Here is a 22,495-nt window from a genome sequence, read left to right on the forward strand (position 1 = left end):
AACCTATAAAAAATTGGATAAACATCCCACAAGTGTTCTGTTTCCACAACAAACCTCTGTAGACTGATGATGAGACTTAGGTGTGCCAAGAACATAAAAGTAATCACATTTTGTAGCTAAGTGATGATGGAAATGGATCGGTATGCAGCACAGAATATAGGAAGAGAAGTGAGAATTCTCAACGAAAGGCAAAGATAAAAGAAGTATACACTATATGTAGGGGGACGTGTGGAACGGTTAGGTTCAAAAGACTGAACGTCGTTACGATAAATATAACAATGACCACAAATCGTTTCATTCGAAATAATGCCTCCTCTTGCTCTGCTTGTCAGAACCGCGAGGCTTTGCTTTAAAGCGAGAAAATATCGTTAAAAAGCATCCAACCTTCAATATTTCAACATTGTTTGAAAGCCAAGATTTGTTTTGGTTTATTTTGAGAATACTCCGAAGCTTTTTTTTGTGATAAGCTTTGTAGCATAATTGATAATGCTATTCCGATAATTTTTTTTTTAGTGTTATAAGACACCCTGAAAAATCACCACGTCCTATTTTTTTTCTAATACATGCTTCTATCTAAAAAAAATTCAAAAGCAGCATTTTCTATGAACTCCTGCAACGATCTCGGAAACGGCTAGATGGAAAAATCTGAAATTCACATGACTTCACATTTAAATGATGAGCTTGAAAAATTGCGCGTGTTTTTTTTTATTTTTTGTTCACAGTATGCTTCTATCATAAAAAAATTCATGCAACACAGTCCATACGACGTTCATAGAAAACTATACATATAAATTGCTAGAAAAAAAATAAAACAATAGGCCAAACAATAGGGGCAGGGCCACCTTAGAGCTAAAACATTTATTGAAGAAAAGTTACAATAACATCAAAGAAGTTATAACTTATACGTAAAGTTTCAACAATTTACTACAACGACCTCAACAATCCCTTTACTACCGTTCGTTAGAAGAATAAACTATGTATATAGCTCCAAAGATTACAACGTATACAGTGCCATGTAATCTCATTGAATCAGTGTAATTGTTCCAATCGGACAATAATGTACCAATGTATACAAATCCGATCCATCGTGCTAGAACGGTTTTCCCAGTTTTTTGAGTTTTCTGATTAAGTTGGGCTTCGTTTCAAGTGCTTTAAGTATAAACGTGACAAGAACACCGGTTTGATTATATGGTGGAAAGGGCATTCCTTCGAGGTTATAGATGAATATGGTACCTAGACTATCACCGGCAACGAGCTGATTTCCGTTGGCAGTGAACTCTAGAAGCAAGAGTCTTCCTTGAGTATCGCAAGTTGTGCTCGAGGCTGCGGTATAAGATTTCCTTCTGATATCCCAGACGTCTATTTGATTATTAACGATGGTCGCTACGACCGTAGAAATTTTCGGACTCCAAGCGGCCTTCTGAACGCAAGCCATTTGCGTCGATAAGGTAATCAAAGGCTCGTTTATCCCATCAGCCCATATTCTCGTGCACCAATCTGCCCCACAAGTCAGAAAAATCTTTGAACAAAATGGCGAAAATTCTATAGCATAAATCGGTCCGTTGTGTGCACGAAAACTGTCGATGTGTTGCTGCAAATAAGTAGTCGAACATCGATGAATACAACCCTCGTCAGATCCGACGAAGTAGATCATTGGAAGTCCCGGATGCTTGCACAATACGAGTGCTCCTGGGTTTCTGGTGATGGAAATATCGTGAACGACGCACTGTTCGGGCTGCTGTTCCACACCCTTGATTTTCCTCTCGTTCCTACTGATCCGCATTATCTGATTGCAGCTGAAGTCTGTGTCTGCTCTATAAGAAAGAATACGCCCGTCCTGATTGCATGTGTAGAGCTGCTCCTCAAACATAACTTCGTCTTCACCCGGCCACCATTGCACTTGCCAGTGAGGTGCGTACGAAGGCGAACTCGTTCTGCTGCTACATCGCATTATGACCAAATTCTTATTGCTGACATCGATGACCTGCACCACACCGTCGTAAAATCCAATCGCCAAGAGATTTGGCCGGTTTCGACTCCAGTCAAGAGCGGAAACTGGACTATTGAAGTAATGCCATCGGCCAGCCCTATGCGGGTTCTTCGCTGTCCATATCATCACAAGTCCTTGACGGTTTTCCTGGTTTTCAATTGGCCCGTAGCCTACAGCCAGAACATCTTTGTTAACATAGTTCCAACAAAAAGAAGCCACGTTGTATCCTGCGCTGTGTTCCGATACAAAGGACCACAAGAAATCTAGACTGTACGTGAATTGCAGTCTAGGACTGTACGGGTCTTGTTTTATTATTCCTTTGAATCTTTTTTGAGCTACTATGTAGAGGCTGCTGGCTACCATACGCTCCACGATTGTTGCAGAATCTAAAAAGTCAGTCTGTTCGGCTAGCTGCGCCAATTGCATCTCTAGCGTCCATTGTTCACTGCTTTCCTCGATCTGAGGTAATTTCGTTGGACTAATCTGTAAAACGGTTGTACAGTTTCATTACAGTATTGGAAACAAGAGGTAAAACTTAGCAGGCTGAGTGGCATGCTCCGTATGCGTAAGACTTAAAAACCATATTCGTCGACAAAGTCGTAATATCGTAATATTCATTTCACAAGCTCCATGATATTTTTACCAGCAAGGCAGGGACGCCAACTTTTGGAAACACAGCATGAGATAATATACGTTAAACTCTCCCGCGTCAGGTAAAATAGTAGATGCAAATTACGTGGTTATGACGATTTGTAGGAACCGTTAATCATCAGTTAGTTAACATCAGAAGTTAGTCAAGCCTTTCTCAAACAGCACAGAATTGAAAATCGTCAAAAAAACATCCAAAGGATGTCTTATGCGCGATTTTTTGACGCCTAAAAGATTTCTTCATGTACATAAAACATCTTCGTGTCTGAAAGGTATCCTTGGGGCCTTACAGTCGTGACGAAATGGCGCATAAGACATCCTGTCGACGTCATTTTGACGACTTTAAGTTTTGTGTTGTCTGGCTTCCAAATCATTAAATCCACTATTTGAGATCTACTTAACCTAAAAAAGAACGCACCATTTACACAACTTCTATAAGCCGGGTTTGTTCGCTGAAGCTCAAGTTAACCAACTTGCATAAAAATCCGATAAAACTCACAAATGCGAAATCGGACGCTCAATCTGCTAAGGTTCCCTGTTTTCCCTAGTCATCGTTTCTTCTCAACTGGATACTTCTCACTTCAAAACAGTAATCTCAGAAATCGATTAAAAAAATTCTGTGCTCCGTGCATCACTCTGAACTCGAAGTCTCATTTGAAAATTTGACACATGTAGCTTCAAAGTGGAATAACTTGAAAAAAAAAAAATGGAGTTACACCCAATCTGCAAAAAGTGTCTTGAAGCTTATGTTTCGAGCTTCGAAATGGTTTTTTCTCGAGTTTTTTTAAATGAATTTTTTCACAGAGTTATGCAACTTTCAAACTGCTGGTTTATCAAGTAAAAATGATTGGCTCCTCAATTTTTCTGACTAGTATAGTTTATCTATCAAGACTATTCAGTAACGGCTGCTTGATTAGCTACGAAATCAAAAATTGACTGTTGATCGGGATCATGCGTCAGTCGTAAAAAGTAATTGCGACAGGCGCCCATGCCCTAATGTGTTAGAAATTTCAGGACAACATATTTCCAATGCTACGTTTAAAATAAATTGCTTTGTATATACGTTTTTATGCTACGCTAATTTGACATTGAGTCTACCGATTTAATTAATAAGCATATGAACGTTAAGCCTTATAAACTGTGAATACACTGTATGAATTTGTCAGAATTCAAAAGCCCTTAACTTGATTTGTTGTCGAACGACCTTCGAAGGTAGGAAGAGAATTTTTAAATTAACAATACTTGATACAACGAGGCAGCTGAGAATTCAAAAAATTATTCATTTTCGAAACATTTTTTCACCGTTTTCAATGTGCGTTTAGATTTTGAATTTTTTTTTTTAAAGTTTGTCATGAGATTCAAAAATGGTACAAAGGCAGTACGAATTAAAAGTATTTCCTTGTTACTTGCATTTCTATACATTTGCAAAAGCAGTGGATGTTACATGATTTTTTTCGATTTAAATAATATCTTTACGTAATTCGTTAATACGTATCACTTCCAATAATTTCACATGGACAGATTTTGAAGACGTACCTTTTTTTCTAAAGCCTTTTGTCTTGCCTCTTCCAAGTGTACGAAGATTGGACCCTGAGATTTCGAGGTTTTCAATTTTTCGAAAGTGTCATACATGATCCAATTATTGACCATATTGCCTTGATTCCTTCGCTTTGTTCTAGCTAGATATGTCGATCTATTCTTACGGTAGACACACGGCGTTTGGGCTTCAGCATTAGCCAATTTTCTGTTCGACCCCGGACCTACTGTGATGTACTCATACTGTTCGTTCATCTGCTTTACGGCCAAGCCCTCCTCTGACGATACGTTAACAGTTAACTGTGGTAGCTCGAATAAGAAAAATATATCTGTCTCTTGCAGAATTATATTCACTTTTTCTGGGTGGACACGAATAAGACCCAAATCGTACCTGAAGACAAAATTGATATTATGGGCGTTTCAAAATTTTATTGAGTATAAATCGGCCGAACGTCGGAATCGAGTTACAAAAACGAAGGGAAACCATTTAAAAAATGTCCAGTATTGTTTCTTTGCACTTATGATAGAAAATACGAATACAACATTATCCTCGCTATGTGAAAGCAATGATTCCGAGCAAATTCTTATTCAAAAAGCCAAAATATGAACAGTTTGAGAAAGAGTTTAATAACCAGGTGTTTCTTTAACCGATTCTAATTTTTTTGAGCTGCTTTTGTTCACCACAGAGATCACCTGAGATCACCTGAAAAGCGTTTAATAAATAGTTATCTCCAGAGTAGATAAAAATAGATTTTTGTAAGTACGGTACAACAGATGTCCATGAACAAATATATTTGCGGTTATAACTATGCTATGATGATAGATTTATTGAATATTTTTCAGACTTCTTGTGTTAACGTGGGGGAATTTCACGTGAAGCGTACAACGAAAAAAATGTGAGGTTCTGAAATTTGTTCATATTCAGCCTAATTGTACTTCTAGAAAATATGAATGTGAACACCAATTTCTATTTTGAGGTTTAGTTATCAAGTTATGGGCGTCTAAAAAATTGACGTAATTGAAATGTTGATTTTTTAGAAGTGGTTTTTCAAATTAAAGAAATTTTCATTAAAATATTAAACATGCTGGTTTATATAGGCAATTTACTGTACCTTTCAATGATACAATCAGATTCGAAAATTGATTTATTTTTATTGTAAAAAACCGAAAGTAAACATTCCAAAGTGAAATTTTACTAACTTCAATAATTTTTTTTTTTTTTACTTCCAAATATAGCTCAAAGTTCAATCACTTTGACCGTTCCAATTACGAAGGCCTTTCTTAGATTATTAATTACTTGGCTTGTATTATATTAATTCGCTTAGATTAATTTTAACAACGTAGCAGAAATGTTATGTTTCGTACATGTTCATCATAATTGGCACAAATAATATTCCTGGACATTTTTTAATGGTTTTTTTCTCTTTTTCTAACTTTTGATTAAACCAATTCATACGTAACCATCATGAATATTCACCTGGGCAGGTAAAACTGGGATGGAGCCCTGTCTTCATCCGTGATAGACAACAGAGTACCGGACATGAGACTGCCATCTATAGTAAAATCATCCATCAGTTGAGTCTGCTGCATATGAATCGAGCTGGACTTGATCATGAGGGAGGAAGTGGCTTTCAAATTTCCATACTGAGATCCCGAAGATTGAGAAAAGAGTTGGGTGTTACTTGAGCCCTGGCCCAAACCGATTGTGTCAAAGGCTGTTAGGTGATTTTCTTCGATCTCGTGATAAACGGCGTGAGTTAAATTTTTCGGCGTTAAGTCGACATCGTCGTGTATCACGCGGAAATTTCGTCTCCGATTTAGTATCGAGGTTAATGTTTTCTGTGCAAGTCGACGGTTTTTCGGTGGCATTGATGTTTTCGCTGACGTGATACTCTGGTTTTTGTTACCACCCCCATCAGAACTGACCAGTTTCCTTAGCGATATGCTTCTACTGCGCATTTTATTCGGCATGGTTCTTTTCGTACGATGAAACGTTGAAATGATGTACTTGAATCAAAAATATTTGTTGAATAAAAAAATGCAGACTCCACTTTAAAAGTACAGTAATTTGACAACACTCGTTTGCCCGTTATTATTCGAACCTTTAAATAACAAACTAGTCCCAACACTTTTATTATCTGAATTGTTATTAATTACTGCGATTATTTTTTTGCTGGGATGTCAAAATAAATCCACGCATTACGTAACACTGCAGGTTGTGATGCATTTTTGTTGAATTAAAATGTATTGTTTTCGTATTCACCGGCTGTAACGAGGGGTGATATCGATCATCGTCAACAACTATCGGTATTGCCAACATCCTAAATTAAATTTCCTTGTTGTGGTGTTGTTTTTAGTTCTGGGGCAAGCTCTTGATCAATCTCAATAACCGTCGCCCGAAGAGAAATCGCCCTGGTTTTGACCTAATTGGCGTAAAATTATTGCGGCACTTTCTAACGATCGACCTGATCAAAAGTGAAAAAGCACTATGCTGTTATAGTCCTGCATATCAGTGTAATTAATTTTTTTTAAAAACCCCGTAGCAGCTGAACAAAAAAATGATAGTAATAAAATATTGTGCAGTAATAATTGTCGCAAAGCGTATGAACAATTTTGCATCTCAAATATCTAATTGTCACACTAACGACTTGTTAAACTGCACCAGCTCAATAAAATTGTAGTCAATTTCGCTATACATATACTGCGGGTATAAATTACAATCTTATTATAAATGTAGAAATTTTGACGGTAAATTAATTTGTGAAAGTGTCTGAAAGAATGATAGAGTATAGTTATATTGGAAGCTTACCTTTTTGGTATAGATGAATGTGACATTATCGTTACTGTGAAAGACAATATATGGAGCTTTCTCAGTAAGCGCGTTATTCGTACATTTCTCGGGAAATTTATTTGAATTGGTATTCTAGGCTGGAAATTTGAAAAAATCAATTTTTTAGGCATCTTATTATAGCTACATCATTTAAGAATATTTTAGCCCGAAGCCGGTGCGGTTCAATAGAGCAGAGTTCGAGGCTAGAAAGATCAGTCTATGAAGAAACTGTGAATAGCAAGAATCGAAAACTTTAAACGCATTTATCTCGAAATTACATTTTTCGACCTGGTTTACATGAAATCTCAAGTTCTATCCACCCGATTGACTTGAAATTTGGTACGAACCTTCAGATACATCCCTCTATAGTACCTACCACGGGCAATCATTTAAAAAAATTGAAGACATCGAAAAAAAATGGGGAAAAATTAATTTTACCTTTAAATAGATGCCATTTTTGTATTTTCTGTTTTTTTTTTCCTTTCGGTAGAGGCTATAGCGACATTCTTACTGATCAAGTGGTTTTACTGTTTTATGTGAATTACGACTATGGAATCGTGTCAACCGGCCCATCTATCTTTTTTGTCACGGCTCTATTTAGAGGCCCATAACTTTTTGAATTTTTTTTTTCACAAACACTCAACTGTAAGTTCTTCAATCATCAATAAAAAGAGCGTGAAAAAAATGGGTGCTAAAATAATTTTCATTCTTTTTTACACCAAGCCCAATAAAATGCCCGAAAACTAGACCTTTAGACTAGAATACCCCCTTAATTGATGTATGTATTATGGATGGGGGACAGTCCACATTTCATTGTAGTATTTTCAGGGATAGCTGCACGGTCAAATATCAGAAGTTATTCGCCATAAAATCTTTCTTGGACAGAAGTAGAGGTATTCACGAACTCGGCAGTGCCAAAGAGATAAAAAAAAAAAAGCGGTGCAAATTCAAATACCGATGAATTGCTAAGTACGCAAGGGATCAAGCACAAGAGTTAGAAAAAAACAAGACGACGAGCAAATAATTGAAATTATCAGGGACATCAGCCAAGGAAAAATTAAAACTGCTGCATATTGCTATTTGCAGACTAATTGAAACACCTTCCTGGAACGAAGCACGTTACATACTAGCTTTAGTCAACGATTATTCAAGAAACGTTTTCCCTACTGAAAATGGTCAAGTATTAAATTATAAAACATAATGACTGAAATTCACGTGTAATTTGATACATGATTTATTTTGTAAATTCGTTAAAATAAATAAAAATCTTATAATAAATTACAAAAGCACGAATCGTCAGATATAATAAATCAAAAATCATATAGCGAACTGAATAATTTTTATACGATTTTTGACCAATTGTTTGATTTTTTTTCACTTTGGTTCTCAGTCAATAGATTTAACGCTCGAAACATAACAGTGACTCCTCGAACAAACATTCTAGTGTTATTTGCATGAAACAACACGAATCCATATTATATTCTATTTCAGGAAGCAAATGTTTGTTCGAGGAGCCACTGTTACGTTTTGAGCGTTTGATTCCCACTACACGTATTCGTTTTGGAACATCGTTCATACTTCTTCCGTTAACTATACTTGGTAAACATTATGAAAACAATTGATAACATTTTTGAAATATAACTTTGTTTGCAAACAACATAATGATGTTCGAAGTCGTCGGTTTTTCCGCGACAAACGGCATTTAAAAAAATTATTATATACATAATTATTGAAACTGATTGTCGGGGATTATGTATATACACACAATTGGATTACAAAAAAATGAAATGAAAAAAAAAAAAAAGTTGCGAGCAGCGAGATTCGATCCCGCGACCACCGGATGACGGGCCAGAGAGCTTACCCCTGCGCCACGCGGCCAATGAGTTATGATTATTGTAGTAAAGTATTTAAACGTAATGGAATATTTCAGTGTCGATTTTCTCGACAACGACAAAGAAGCGCATGTTAATGCTTTGCCACATTACACCTCTGGCCTTGAGCTTTTATTACGCGCAGTATGAATCGAATCTGAATTTCACAATTAGCGGCCTCCCCTTATCGTGAGCTACACGCCACAGCACCGCCAGCGCCATCACCAACACATGAAGAACTTTTACATGAGCCGAGTGAGGCGGACAGGGCGGATAAACCACCGAACTGTAAGGGTGGAAGCACATAAAATTCTAGAAGCCATAAGCAGAATGCAGTAAGTTATTGCGAATGCGCTATGGCTTTTACAGAACCCATAGCGCATGCGCAATAACTTTCTGTATTCTGCTTATGGCTTCTGAAGTTTTGTGTGCTTCGGCCTTAAGGCTGATTTTTCACGTGCAGCAAACAGCTGAATGCAACCGCAGCAAGAATGCTCTGATTGCTCATCAATTCTGGTGGTTTTTTCGTCATCATAAAACAACTAGGAAGACACTAGAGTCGGGGAATGGAGATACTACTAGACCGCAGCGAGGCATCTGGGGGCGAACGAGGAGAATAGAGATGCTCGTAACAAGGTCCCTAGATTAGATCGCTTCGCTCGTAACGGAGTCACACGGCGACATTGAAATGAGGTTTTGTTTTTAGACCTGATACAAGACCGCGATGCCACCTATACTAGGGATCAACGTTCATTCTAGTTTCTTCTCCTTCTACTCCATGCTCGGTACTTTACTGTGCTAGTCAAAAAACCTACTGCTAATTGGATCGATCACTTACAGTGAAATTCACTTTTCGAAATGTCAAAATGCGTACGTGTTAATATTCAACATGCAATTATGTGTCATCACTATTACCGAATAAATTAGGACCGGTCTAACCAGTGTTTACAGGATTTGACGATCAAGCACATCGTTTACGTGTTATTCCGAACATCCGTTTCTCGTTAAATAACGAAAATTATCTGCCAGATTACAGAACTTGCGCAATTCAAGATTTCGTATCAGGCAGTCTGCCAAGAACTTTGAAGTGTCTGCGGTGTCAATATCAGTGTTTTCAAACAGTTGGATTTCCATTTACTGTCCGTAAGGTTACTACTTGTCGTAATTTTTAACTCTTCGAATCATTTAATATTTACTAAACCTAATTCGCTAAAACATAACCTCTGCTGATAGATAATTTTTCGTCGCTTTTTATATGGGTAATTTATAGATTTAATTAAATTCTGTCAGTCTTATTTTCAAGATCATCACCTACTCGTTTTCAGTAAATCTTATCAGATTTCGACGTTTTCCTAATCCCAACGTTGCGAATTCATTGTAATATCTGTCATATGTAGAGTCTCTTCTCTTTCATTTTAGCTATTATACTGTAAATATAATTAACTCTACACTCACTCAGTAATCATTGCAGTGGTGTAACATTCCCACCTTTGAAACCACTTTTCTAATCATTATTTTGATGCATAAATATGTAACATCCATTCGTCACCTATAATATTTACCAAATCAAGAGATAATTTAGAGCACCGTTGTAGATTGAATAACTGCTGATCCTTATCTATTTTAGTAAAGAATATCAGATTGAATAAGAAACATAGTCAGAGTAATAAAGTAAGGCTTTTTTATCAAGGCAAACCAAAATTAAAAAGAATAGCAGTCTAGTTGCACAAATTATTACGATTGCTGCCTTGAATTTAGTTTTGATAGTACAAGTTTATTCTGAAAGTGCATGCATGTAACTGCAAGCTCTTTTTATCACAATGACATTACCAACTTATACCAAGTTTAAAAATAATCTCATTGTATGTACAACTGATCAAAATTGATAGTTATAGTCGATAAATTTATGATAATACCGATATTTTTCTTACAGGTCATTTGACATTTGCAATAAGTATATTGTCAACATTGTTTTTTATACACATATTTGCAAATTATTATTTATCATCAGTTCTACCCAAGATGGTAAATAAATTCTTTATCAAATATTTGGAAAGATAGACTATAAAATTTCAAAGTTCTTCAACGAAGTACATGGTGCACACAAATCGAGGTGGATTCTGACCAATTCAAGGCTGCCAGTGTCGTCTGCTATTTATGTTAAATAGTTGGTGGCAGACAACATTGGTGGCCTTGAACAGATCAAAACTCACCTCGCTTTGTGTACATATCTCAAAATGTTAAATACATGGGAATATCAGGAAAAGCGGTAAAAGCTTGGGAATTATTAACATTTTCTTTGAAAAATAATTTCTTACTTAAAATCCAAGTCATTGTGTAAAGCGTTTAGTAAATACGTTAAAATCATTTGCAATGCACATCATTTGAATGTGAAATTGTTTAAATTTCAAACTTTTCAATCGATCTCTTTTCGAGATCATCGCGGACGTTTGTCAGGACAAACAGAAAGACCGGAATTTCTTAAAAAATGTATTTTTTGGACACTAGAGGTCTGAAAACATAGATTCATTGAAATTAAGATAGGTCGTTCTCGATCAAAACCAATATTTCTCTTATATCATTAGAGGTGATGAACAGTAAAAAAGCAATTATAATTCTAAGGGTATCTTCTGCCTCTTAAATTTACCTACCTAAATCCTGGAATTATTTTGGGACATAAATATTGCTTCTTAGGTATGGAAAAGTCTGGAATACTTTTGTTATAATTTATTCTGGAAAAGTTAACATAATACATTTCGTTTGCAATTTCCGAAAAAGATTTATATCAATAATTGTGGTTTGCATTGAAATTGACATCATACCAAAAAAATTTATTTGACGTAAAAGGCATATCATGATAAAACAGTATAAAGTACCATGAAATACTATAGTGTGGCTAAGAGCTACCATGAAATATTCGTGAAATATTGTAAAATGGTCGTGAAATATATGAAATACTGTCAAATGGTGTGAAATCCTGCGGAAACTCAATGCTATACCTGTATGCTATGAAATGGTTGTAAAATGGTCAGGATGCAACATTGCCACGTAGTTGCCCACACGGTTAAAACTGCAGTCTCATGATGAATTTGTATTTTGAACGCCAATTTCAATCAGCTTGCAGTGCAGTTGATGAGGTGAAAGTTAATATCGGTGTAACAATGTATTTTTTGAAAAACTCATCATATTTCAGGCTTTAGAATTTTCCGAATTCAGGAAATCGTGATAGAACATCGCATACTCAATTATTTATACTTTGTAAACTCAATGCGCTAGATGCCGTGAACCTTACCGTTTCCATATTTTTAACGATAAATATCATTCTGGCCTATATGCCGCTCCAGCAGTCATGTCAAACTGCACAGTGTAACATGATATACATGCGATTGACGGAATAAAATTGAACAATATTATCGTTTGATATTATCATCGAATTTTATGTTCTTCGTTTCTCACCAGATGTCTTTTACTTTTGAATAGAATTTGTTATTAATTGCAAATACTTTTATTTGAAAATTACTGTCATATTACTAAGTGATGGTGAAAATTTGAATTAATTTTGTTGTTCAATATATTAACTTCACAAAAATACAGTTGATGCTATTCAATGAAACAAGTAAAGGCAGAGTTTATGCCAAAGTATGTTTTTAGATTTCTTTGTAAAGCAGTTTACTAATATAATTCGTTGTTCGCTTTTTCGAAAAGGAGCTAGCTGAGATGAGCACCGCGAAAGAACAGCCCGGGCCGTCGAAGCCTTCGGGGTCAGCGCAGGAGGAAAAAGAAAGGGATGAACGCATGTTCGAGTGCAATATATGTCTGGATACAGCTAAAGATGCTGTGGTCAGCATGTGCGGACATTTATTTTGGTAAACATGAAGATTCATGATAACAAAATCTGTTGTTAGGCTTTGAACAGAGGATAGCCAACATGATACTAAGAAGTCGAAACTCAACAAATGCACATGATACACTGCAAAACTCACCTGTATTAAGATGACATGACATGTAGAATCACGTTCTTGGTAATGACTTCCTTCAGTAGAATCTTCTGAAAAAAATAGTATGCATGTAACGGAAAAATTGAAATCCTACAGCTAAAATTTGTGATTAAAAAAATAAAGGCAATCCTATGGTCTTACCAAATACCACAATATAGCTCTTTTGTGCTATGATATTTTGAAAATTTGTGCCAAATATTTGATAAAACCACTTTCTTTCAAATCACATCTTTGTAGTAGGCACATATGGAATCATTTTTTTTTCCACAATATTAATGAAAATTGCTGCTTTTATCACTTCTTTATCCACGGTTCAAATTCTAAAAACAAAATGTTATTGTAAGTATTACTATTTTGGTGTTGAAATCGTGAGTTTAAATGGTGTTGTTATAAAATAAACATTGAAAACAAAGGTCGGCTCTAAACCTATGGTCAGATTTCGTTGGAAAGACACAATGGTTATTAATAATTTTCATTTACTGCTCAAATACAATACAATCTGAAGTAAGAAAAACAAATTCCAGCTGGCCATGCCTTTATCAATGGCTAGAAACTCGACCCGCAAGGCAACTTTGTCCTGTCTGTAAGGCTGCGATTAGTAAAGAAAAAGTTATTCCATTATATGGACGCGGAATTACCAAACAAGAAGACCCAAGGTAAGTGAATTTGCATTGTTAAATTATGACCGATTTTTGGGTCTGATTTAAACTGCCTTTATTGTGTATTAAGTGAATGTTGTCATTCAAATCAAGGCCTTTACAGATACAGCAATGTAATTCTTTATTTATTTATCTGTTGAATAATCAATGGTGTACCTCTACCCTTGTACATAAAGAGAGAAATAATAACACAGATATAGTTAGCATTAGGTGGTCCGTTGGTCGTAGTATGATGACTCTCGATAATAACTATTCGTACATGAATAAAGATCTGGAAAGGCTACTAATAGTGTATAAGCTGGTGTTGTACGGATAGAACCAACCTACATTCTCATTTCCCAGAGCTAATAAACGGCTTGTTATAGAATAATGCTTATTTTTCATGTTAACGTAAAAATAATAATTATTGTGCTGCAAGGTTCTGCCTGGAGCAGAGAATTGAAATCAGGACAGTATTTTAGGACAATCAATCATGTTATTAAGAATTTTATAAGTAAAAAATTAGATCGATTGTACGCATTGCCAAACTAACGGTATTTGAAGAATTTGAGAAATGTTAGAGTAATTGTGGTCAGTAAAGTACATCAGATTACCAGTCTTAGAAGTTGCAAAGCATAAGAATAGGTGATTTACTTTTTCAAATTTGTACATATTTGTATTTATGTGAAATTTCCAAATAACAAAACACAAGGTAATTTTTGGATAAGTGAATGAATTGTAAAATGTTCTGAAAGTTTGTACATTACTAGAGTTTTTTTAATAGCGCTTAATGAAGTTGATTTGTTTTGTAGCTTTTTATATTTAACATTTTTGTTAAAGTTTAATTTACAATCAAAGTAGATGCCGAGATCCTTAGCTTTGGAAACTTTTTTGAGAAAGAAATTTCCCAATTCATATGAACTAAGCTCTGATAGCAAAACACGACTATCGAAAGTAATACAGAAACATTTATTTATGTTGGATATTAAGCCATTATTCATAAATCATCCATGGATAGCGTCTGAATCATTCTGGAATAGTGTTTTGTCATTAGGATTCATTATTACCTCAAAACATTTTAGCATCTTCAGTGAAGAATAGGAAGCTAACAAAGTTAATTACAGAGTGAATGTTGTTTATAAAAATAGTAAAAAACAGTCAACCAAGATGACTACCTTGTCCTACGCCAGAGGTAACATGAATCGGTGCCGATTAAGATTGCTCGATTTTTACAATTTGAATACGACTTTTTAAGAATGAAACGTCCTATTGAAGTAGTTTACTATTTATGCCATAAGCTAAAGCTTTGCAAAGGAAGAATTTCTTTTAAATTATCACATATCCGGCTTCTATAGTTGAATTTCATAGTTGCAAATTTCTTATATTGTACAATAAAAGATATACAAATTTTTTTCCAATTATCCACATATGACGATCAAATCTGGTGTACCATCTGTTTTGTGAATTTAAATAAATTTGTTTCCACCGGTTAGCAAAAATTGTTTCAGTGATTACTTGTTTATCCAATGGCATTAGCTACTATTCTTTTTACTACAATTTGAATTTGAAAAAAAGCATTTCTTTCAGTGATACAATCGCCATGTATAGTTAACACATAGTTTCCGAGAGTAAGTCATAGTTGCCTTCCAATCTAATAATAATAATAATAGTAAAAATAATAATTCCACTAATGAATTAGTTTATTCGACGGTATATTATTCCAACTGTTTTATGTATTTATATCTATAATCTTTCTCATTACAGAAATAACGTTCCACCTCGACCAGCTGGGCAAAGATCAGAACCTGAAGCTAATGCAGGATTCTCAGGATTTGGATTTGGTGAAGGCGGCTTTCACATGTCTTTTGGCATCGGGGCATTTCCATTTGGTTTCTTCACATCTACCTTCAATTTTGGAGAGACAAGACCTGGTGCAGGTAATTTGTTACACAGTATTCATAAATTCAATGAGTGCAGGTACTTGTTTTTATTTTGATTTTATGATTCTTAGGCTGATTAGGTTCGGTCATTCTAAGGGTTTAAGGGGAATAAAATAAAAGCCTAACTTTGACGATTTATTTTGGGAGTATGGAGAAAGAAATAGGATTTTCTTCAGAGGATTTATTTAACACATATTGAAGTATGAAAAAAAAAATATATTTGTATCATCATTTTAATGAAAAATAACGACGGCAGAGCCATTTTCTTAAATCGCCTTTTTTTAAAACTTCTTCACGGGAGGACGAATTTCTCGTAAAGTACAAGACATAAATCTTGTTATAAAAAAAATATGAAATTTTATTCTTGAACGAATGTTAGATGTTGCATCTGTCTTACAAGAAGAACTTATTGAAGACTAGTCAAGTACTTTTTCCACAAAAAATGATATCCATTTCAACGATTGATTTAAGAAAACTGATCGTGAAAAAGCAAGCCATTTTACAACTGAATAAGTAGGACCCCGAAATTTTTGGAAAAAGTTAATTCAAAAACGACTATTACGTTCGGAAATTCTTTACAAGTCGTAAAGACTTTTGTAGAAATGTGTGACTGTAAATGTGTGATTGGAGCGACTGGTTCAGAACAGTGCTGCAGAGTTGAGGATCAATACTCGTGCAATATTAATTAATAAAAAAGGGTAAAACTCAATAATTTAGGGTCTTTGGTACTGGTTATATAATTTTTGAAAACGTTTTTGTACTCTGCAGCTCCTCGTGGCAGCCCTCAATTCCTAGAAGAGCAGTTCTTATCCAAAGTTTTTCTGTGGGTGGCACTGGTGTTCATCTGTTGGTTAGTCATGGCATAACATTATTCGTGAATCTTGGTACCCGATTTGAAACTGAACTCTTAATACCTAATTAACGAGTTTATTTGTATCAATATATCGGCCTCTGCCATCTCTTTTTAAAAACTGATTTCTGTCAATCTTATTGTACTAAAGCCTGTGTGAATATGATGGTGGTAGTTGATTTTTTTCTTTTTTTCCTTATGTCAGAGAGACAAACCGTTTAAAGAAATTCTTGTGTCTGGATGAAACGAAAAGCTAATGATACTAAGAATTTCAAAGTTATTAATACATACATCCACTTTCATGATTTAATTGGTACTCGGTAAGTTAGGTGAAATTGACAAATCAAAATATCAAACCAAAAGAAAATATGATACATACGTATATGTAATATATTTTAATACACTGGATAATGATTATAAACCGAATATAAGAAATTGGAATAGAAATTTAAAATGTCACATAATAGAAGTAGCTTGTATCATAATAATATCAGCATCAAGGTGAAACATCATTATTTCATCTTGAAAAAATGAGCTACAATAGCGAATATGTATCCAAGCAGGTGATAATTTTATTTGGTTTTGGAAATTTTACCAATTAAATGTATATATAATAGGTAGATTTGTTAAGAAATATCTATCTTACACAAATTCAAAATATGTAACTGTAACAGAGAAATTGAAATTGTGTTTCCGTTTAATGCTGTATAAGTGTAACGTACATTTCAAGTTTGTATATAATTTAATTTTTAAGTTAGATTTAAAAAGAAGCAAAAGTATTGAAAATAAAAGACGTTCGGATAAGTAAATGTATATATGCGGACTAACGTTAATGTAACACTGTAATATAATATGATATAATATATATACTACATAGATACATATGACGCTCATATTGCATATTACTATAATGGAAAAAAAAATCGTACAACAATAACCATTGTCATGGCTGCTCACGTCCCCGAAGATATTCTTAAGATGATGAAGAAAAAGATGATCTCGTCATTTTTAGAGTAAAAAAGACATGCATGCATGTTATATCAATTTAATGAGGAATATCGATTGTAGAAACCCTCAGAAAGATGCGGAGTTGCCGCTATTTTTTCACCACAAAATTCCCCGACTTTTTCAGGTACACCAGTCGTAGGATTTACGTTTACATGAAAATTACACCATACAGCATGATATATAATTTTGACTAATATATAATAAACTTGAATAGTAACAAGCGGGAGTACCACAAGTTTATTTCTTTAATACAACAGCATACCAGAAAATGTAGGCAATCTAATTGAGTTCTTGCAATGGAGTCAATTTCATTCGCATATAAAGTAAAGAAATCTGAAATAATTATGTCGTATTTTTTCTTTTTTCAATTATAAAAAAATCGACGCTTATACAGTTGATTGGGAACTATAACGATCCGATGACGTCCCACATGCTAACAAAAATTATTATCGCAAAATTCAATCTATTGAAAGATATAAACTATTTCTGATTGATTTCACAACCATTTTATACCTTTTCATACTAGGTATTTCATATACATTGCATGCTATTTCATCAAAAGCATTCCACAAGTATTTTATACTATATCGAAGTCAACTGTTACAATTATTTCAGGAGTGGGTACCCCTCGATTAGTTCATTCATTGTATTCGTCTTAATATCCATCAAAACCCATGCAGATTGTTCATACTTCAAAATAAATAATTTGAATTTCGTAATGAGAAAAACTTAAGTTTCTCATGAAAAAGTTTTTTTCAATCTGAGAATCAACTTTGAATGGAAATAATCTGATCTTGGTTGTGCACAGGTTCCTATTGATGTAGGGAGTTGAAATTTTTGAAACATTATTTTAGAAAATCAATGAAATTCAATTGCGTGTAACATGTGCAGTTCTTTTTAAATTTTTTTATTTAAAAAAAAGAAAATATGATTCAACCTTTTTTGCTTTCTTGTGTTGTACACACATGGAAAGTGGCATTTTTTTTTATTAAATGAAGCGTCCCAATTAGTGCAACACTTGTATTAATAGAGCAATATCTAAAAAAATTAAGACACAATTATATGCACTGTTTCACGTATTCCATACTTTTACATATTACTAAACTTTCAAAACTTTAGTGGACATAAACTCTTATTAGAAATACTGACGCAACGTTGATGCAAACGTAAGCAGAATATTGGAAAATGTATTTTTTTTTTAGAAAAGTTGTGAAATTCCTTGACTTCAATCGAGAAGATAATTCCATTCAATAAATTTAGAAAACTGGTCTGAAATTTTGTCGAGTGTCACATGCAAATTTTTTGCTATACAAAGGATAATGGCAATATCAAATTTTGGCATTTTCCAGTTAGCCATAAAGTTTAGTTTAATTGATCCATGGTAAATATCAAAGTACAGTTGAACCTAGATTATGCGAACTAGTTGGGACCGAGCGTGGTTTGGATGATCACAAGTTCGGAAAACCGAGACGCAATTTTTATCATAAGGTATAATAATATATACTACACAAATTTAAATCGACCAACAGTCCATATTAAATATCCAAATACATATTGAACCTGTTTCAAACACCGAACGATTATTTTATTACTTTGGTTTTACAGAGTCGTCTATTGTCAATGGACGAACAGCTGCTTCACATTATTTTGGAAGCAACAATGTATATTTTGCACGATAAATGTATTTTTTGAGTCGGTGTTCAGATAATTGAGGTTAGACTATATGTAGAATTCCCTCTTGACAAGATTTTTCTTTAAATTTACTGGAACGAGAAAACTGGTTTTCCTGAAATAGTTGATCGCCAATTTTCAAAGCTTTTTTTTCTGTAAGACAGTAATTGGTTTGTAATGGAAAATCGTGATCATATCACAGGTGGAACACAAAAACATGTTCATTAAAATTCGGTACTATCTATAATGTACAAAACTCTAGGAAAAATAGTTGTGAGGTGGAATTTTTCGAAATTAAAAATCATACTGTATTTTTCTTCAGACGTATGAATAATTACAGAATGTATGATACATCAATTACTTCAGACAGTTATATTTCATCTTTAATGGGTCTTGATATTTTAAAACCCTTATTAACTAACAATTCGTTGCATTCCTCACGATTTAATCGAGAAAGTTGCAGCCTCTCCACTTCCTGCAAAATTTTATTTCATTGATCAAACGTATACATGTATACATATGCCTCACACTGTTAAAAAATGCAGTACTTGATTCTTATTTTATGGGTGATCGTCAAGTTGAAATAATTAATTAAGCTTGGGTGACAATGTAAGTCACTTGCAGTTATGAAATTCCAGTTCTATATTGCATGAACTTAATTATTTGACCGAATAGATTCAGTTAAACACACGTATATATTAGAAACGAACTATACTGAGTATTTTTCACGTTAAAACAGATTTATCCCGTCTTAATGGATTTTTAATCCTGTGTATACCTAGTTGGAAATTCAAGTATGGCTTCAGTTCTCTTTGTCCATAAATAGGATTTATAGATACATATTCTGCTTATCCCAACCATGTAATTATTCTCGTGTCATCTATCCAGAGTGTTTATTCATTGGAAATTTTGAATTCATAAAAATGCATACATCAAAGTTGCGAAATAGTAATGTGATCATGAGATATTTCATTACGTTAACCTGTAGAGGGCCAGCATTTTTCTCTTGAAATTCTCGTGACTTTTTGATTTCAATATGATGTAACATGATTATCGCCTAATACTATCCATTGCTTCATGTTTACCAATTTATATCTAATGATCCTGGACTAAAATGGCTGTGTAAAAATGAAATATCCTGCATAATAATAAAAATCATATATACTATGCTTTTACCTCATCATTCTTATTCAGCAGAACAAGTTCTGGTACAGCCCCAGGTATTGGCTTGAATTCAACGTTCTCACTGAAAGCCGATTGAGTTAAGGAAATACCAAGTCCGCAAAATTTTTAAGTTTTGTTCAAAACCTGACAAGTGCCTAAAAGAAAGAAAAATGTAAAATCAAGATCTGTAAAATGAAAACCTAAACTTACTCACAGCATGATATACCTGACGTTTTGATCGATCAAGTTCAATCGATAAACTCAAGTCACGACTAATACTGAGTTCTGATAAAAAGTTTTTGAAGCTAAATGAATCTTGTTAAAGTGACTTGCTGAATATTGCTACGACCTACATCTATTTTTATCGGAATACAATTTAGTAAAACCTGGACTTTGAGATCTAGATTAATGGATCAATCTTAGGTTTCGGCACATAGGGTATGCACATTGTTAAAACTATTTGCTATTGTAATAGAACAAGAGAATATTTCGCTAAAATTTGATTTTGCTGCAGCTATTCATTCATGTTTCCTAGATTATCCAAAAATTGACAAACTTGATGTACCACTCACTACCAGGCTTATAGTTAGGTATATTACACGCTACAGTTTATAGATATTTTTTTTTACGGTACCTATCAATTCACCAATAGACAGAAGGGGTTACAAATAATAAATAAATGTAATAAACTCTTAAACACTTGGTGCATCTGATATGGACCAAGAATATTACAAGATGTTTCAGCTAGTTTGACATTGTTTATGTTGGCAGAGCTAAATGGGCAAAAGTGTAACCTATCAGAAATAAGGTTTAAAATATTAAGATCCAACATATGAGATGTTAGTGATGCTCAAAGCGAGGGGGTATTCACTGATTGAAATTAGAAACCACTTTGGAAGGCAGTCAATTTGAAATTGCCTGAAATTATGTATCACCTGATCTATGAGTAAATTCCCATTCGGGTTAGTCGCTGGAAACTTTACTTTTGATATGCTGAGCCCAAGAGTATCAAAATCGAGTGTATATGGATGTGCTCGTTTTTACACAAATAACTCATAAAACATTTACTGTGTTTAGACAGCGCTCTTATTTCGGTTTTACTACAACTGATGCACGTAAACCGAATTACTTGTATTTGTTTACATGTCTGGGAATAATCAATTACATAGTGCACAGATAGATTATGTTGACTAAGGTGTATAATAATTTAATTCACTGTATAACGCTGTTTTAAATTGATTTCGCTACAGTCAAATCTGCACATTCTATACCAACATAACATGCTGCTTTATTCCATAGGATCATAATTTTTAGAATTAGTTAAATACCTCTACCCTTTAGACGTATTTTTATTCCAGCATATTTATTCTAAACCTGTAGGCCAATAAGTTAAAACAGTACGCTCTTTAGCACCCGCTTTGCGTATATCGTTCAGAGTGACACCTGAATAAGCGCGCCATGTAATCATAGGTATTTAACTGGTTGGAGCCCTACAAACGGTGAATATGTTAGCTGACCTTTGATTATATAATTATTGGAAAGGATACTAGAGAGGAAGATCTTCGAAGATGAATTTTTTCACCTCGGGTAGCCGGTTAAGACTGCAGCCTCTGCAACTCTGTAAAATGACAACAGACAAGAAGTCAGTGATTTGAGACCGGTGAATTCCATATCAAAAGTGTAGCGGAAGACAACTGAATGGTACCTCAACTCGTGCCGCGGTATATTCATTCGTTGAAGAATATCCTAACGATAAAGTGAGTAAAACAATTAGAGCGAAGGACGCAGCTGTGGTACCGGTAAGTGTCATCTTTTAGTTTTTTATGACCGAAATTGATATTCCCTAACTTCTGTCAGTGCTTCGAGCATTACAGTGTTGCCAGGTTCCCTTCACTTCACATTCCCATGGTAATTGAGGACTGGTAACTCCCTTATGCCAGTCCGTGTTGAGGTGGAATTTCATGGGCAGCAAAGAGCAGCGGCAGTTTAGTAACTTACCAGATGTTACTTATAACATCTGTCTAGTGATTTGTAAATGTTTTGCGTTTGCTGCTCTGCTGTTCAGATGAATGAACTTTAAACAGCAAAAATTTGCACCGGAAGTGTTAGTAACTTTCAGTGAATTGCTACTGCTGCTACTTTTTGCTGACCATGAAATCCCAACTTTAGGTTGACGGAACGGAACACACGGAGCGCAATTAAAAGGAAATTTACCATTCTCGAGGGCAGTTTACCGTTCCATTTTTCCGCGATCCGTGTTCCGTATGTACATGGGACGTCACCGTTATCTATCTCCAAAGCTATATGATGTAGCATAGGTTGTCTGTGAAGCGGCTCCAAACTGCGTCTTC

General features: G+C 34.5%; 3 protein-coding genes across 12 annotated transcripts; 1 reads left to right on the forward strand and 2 right to left on the reverse strand.

The window, feature by feature from the left end:
• Nucleotides 1-832: 832 nt before the first annotated feature.
• Nucleotides 833-9,167, reverse strand: LOC124214691 (dynein axonemal intermediate chain 4). Of its 5 annotated transcripts, XM_046617241.2 has the most exons (7): nt 8,866-9,167; nt 7,443-7,656; nt 6,984-7,102; nt 6,438-6,639; nt 5,652-6,181; nt 4,175-4,565; nt 833-2,473 (listed from the first exon to the last, which is right to left on the reverse strand). In XM_046617241.2, the coding sequence occupies exons 4-7, from the start codon at nt 6,492-6,494 to the stop codon at nt 1,091-1,093; spliced, it is 2,361 nt and encodes a 786-aa protein (XP_046473197.1). In that variant the 5' UTR covers nt 6,495-6,639; nt 6,984-7,102; nt 7,443-7,656; nt 8,866-9,167; the 3' UTR covers nt 833-1,090. The 5 variants fall into 5 exon arrangements, with proteins under 5 accessions (XP_046473197.1, XP_046473198.1, XP_046473199.1 ...); XM_046617242.2 differs by lacking the exon at nt 7,443-7,656 and having other exon boundaries at nt 6,984-7,017; XM_046617243.2 differs by lacking the exon at nt 7,443-7,656 and having other exon boundaries at nt 6,438-6,597.
• A 508-nt stretch (nt 9,168-9,675) lies between these two features.
• Nucleotides 9,676-17,114, forward strand: LOC124214070 (E3 ubiquitin-protein ligase RNF185). Of its 5 annotated transcripts, none has more exons than XM_046616044.2 (5): nt 9,676-9,745; nt 12,581-12,741; nt 13,398-13,529; nt 15,276-15,448; nt 16,220-17,114. In XM_046616044.2, exons 1-5 carry the CDS (start codon nt 9,734-9,736, stop codon nt 16,315-16,317), a joined length of 576 nt encoding a protein of 191 aa, XP_046472000.1. In that variant the 5' UTR covers nt 9,676-9,733; the 3' UTR covers nt 16,318-17,114. The 5 variants fall into 5 exon arrangements, with proteins under 5 accessions (XP_046472000.1, XP_046472003.1, XP_068990798.1 ...); XM_046616047.2 differs by having other exon boundaries at nt 9,678-10,134; XM_069134697.1 differs by having other exon boundaries at nt 9,678-10,014.
• LOC124214071 (selenoprotein M-like) lies at nt 15,275-22,123 on the reverse strand. 2 transcript variants are annotated; one of them, XM_069134698.1, is made up of 4 exons: nt 21,993-22,123; nt 21,692-21,762; nt 20,157-20,226; nt 15,275-19,455 (listed from the first exon to the last, which is right to left on the reverse strand). In XM_069134698.1, exons 1-4 carry the CDS (start codon nt 22,011-22,013, stop codon nt 19,351-19,353), a joined length of 267 nt encoding a protein of 88 aa, XP_068990799.1. In that variant the 5' UTR covers nt 22,014-22,123; the 3' UTR covers nt 15,275-19,350. The 2 variants fall into 2 exon arrangements, with proteins under 2 accessions (XP_068990799.1, XP_046472004.1); XM_046616048.2 differs by having other exon boundaries at nt 21,850-22,121.
• Nucleotides 22,124-22,495: the final 372 nt, after the last annotated feature.

Source organism: Neodiprion pinetum, chromosome 3 (genome assembly GCF_021155775.2).
Source record: "Neodiprion pinetum isolate iyNeoPine1 chromosome 3, iyNeoPine1.2, whole genome shotgun sequence".
NCBI classification, from domain to species: Eukaryota; Metazoa; Arthropoda; class Insecta; order Hymenoptera; family Diprionidae; genus Neodiprion; species Neodiprion pinetum.

What these genes read in the sequence shown, in the direction of transcription:
- LOC124214070 (XM_046616044.2), top strand. An exon ending in ATGTGCGGACATTTATTTTG is followed by an intron (nt 12,742 to 13,397) that starts GTAAACATGAAG and finishes AACAAATTCCAG; the next exon opens with CTGGCCATGCCTTTATCAAT. An exon ending in AGAGACAAGACCTGGTGCAG is followed by an intron (nt 15,449 to 16,219) that starts GTAATTTGTTAC and finishes TGTACTCTGCAG; the next exon opens with CTCCTCGTGGCAGCCCTCAA.
- LOC124214071 (XM_046616048.2), bottom strand. Translation starts at nt 21,954, where the DNA reads ATGACACTTACCGGTACCACAGCTGCGTCCTTCGCTCTAATTGTTTTA. An exon ending in ATACCGCGGCACGAGTTGAG is followed by an intron (nt 21,763 to 21,849) that starts GTACCATTCAGT and finishes GTCATTTTACAG; the next exon opens with AGTTGCAGAGGCTGCAGTCT. An exon ending in TTCGAAGATCTTCCTCTCTA is followed by an intron (nt 20,227 to 21,691) that starts GTATCCTTTCCA and finishes ATCGGCTTTCAG; the next exon opens with TGAGAACGTTGAATTCAAGC.
- LOC124214691 (XM_046617242.2), bottom strand. Translation starts at nt 6,494, where the DNA reads ATGTTGGCAATACCGATAGTTGTTGACGATGATCGATATCACCCCTCG. An exon ending in TCCCAGTTTTACCTGCCCAG is followed by an intron (nt 4,566 to 5,651) that starts GTGAATATTCAT and finishes TTTTGTCTTCAG; the next exon opens with GTACGATTTGGGTCTTATTC. An exon ending in AAAAGGCTTTAGAAAAAAAG is followed by an intron (nt 2,474 to 4,174) that starts GTACGTCTTCAA and finishes ACCGTTTTACAG; the next exon opens with ATTAGTCCAACGAAATTACC.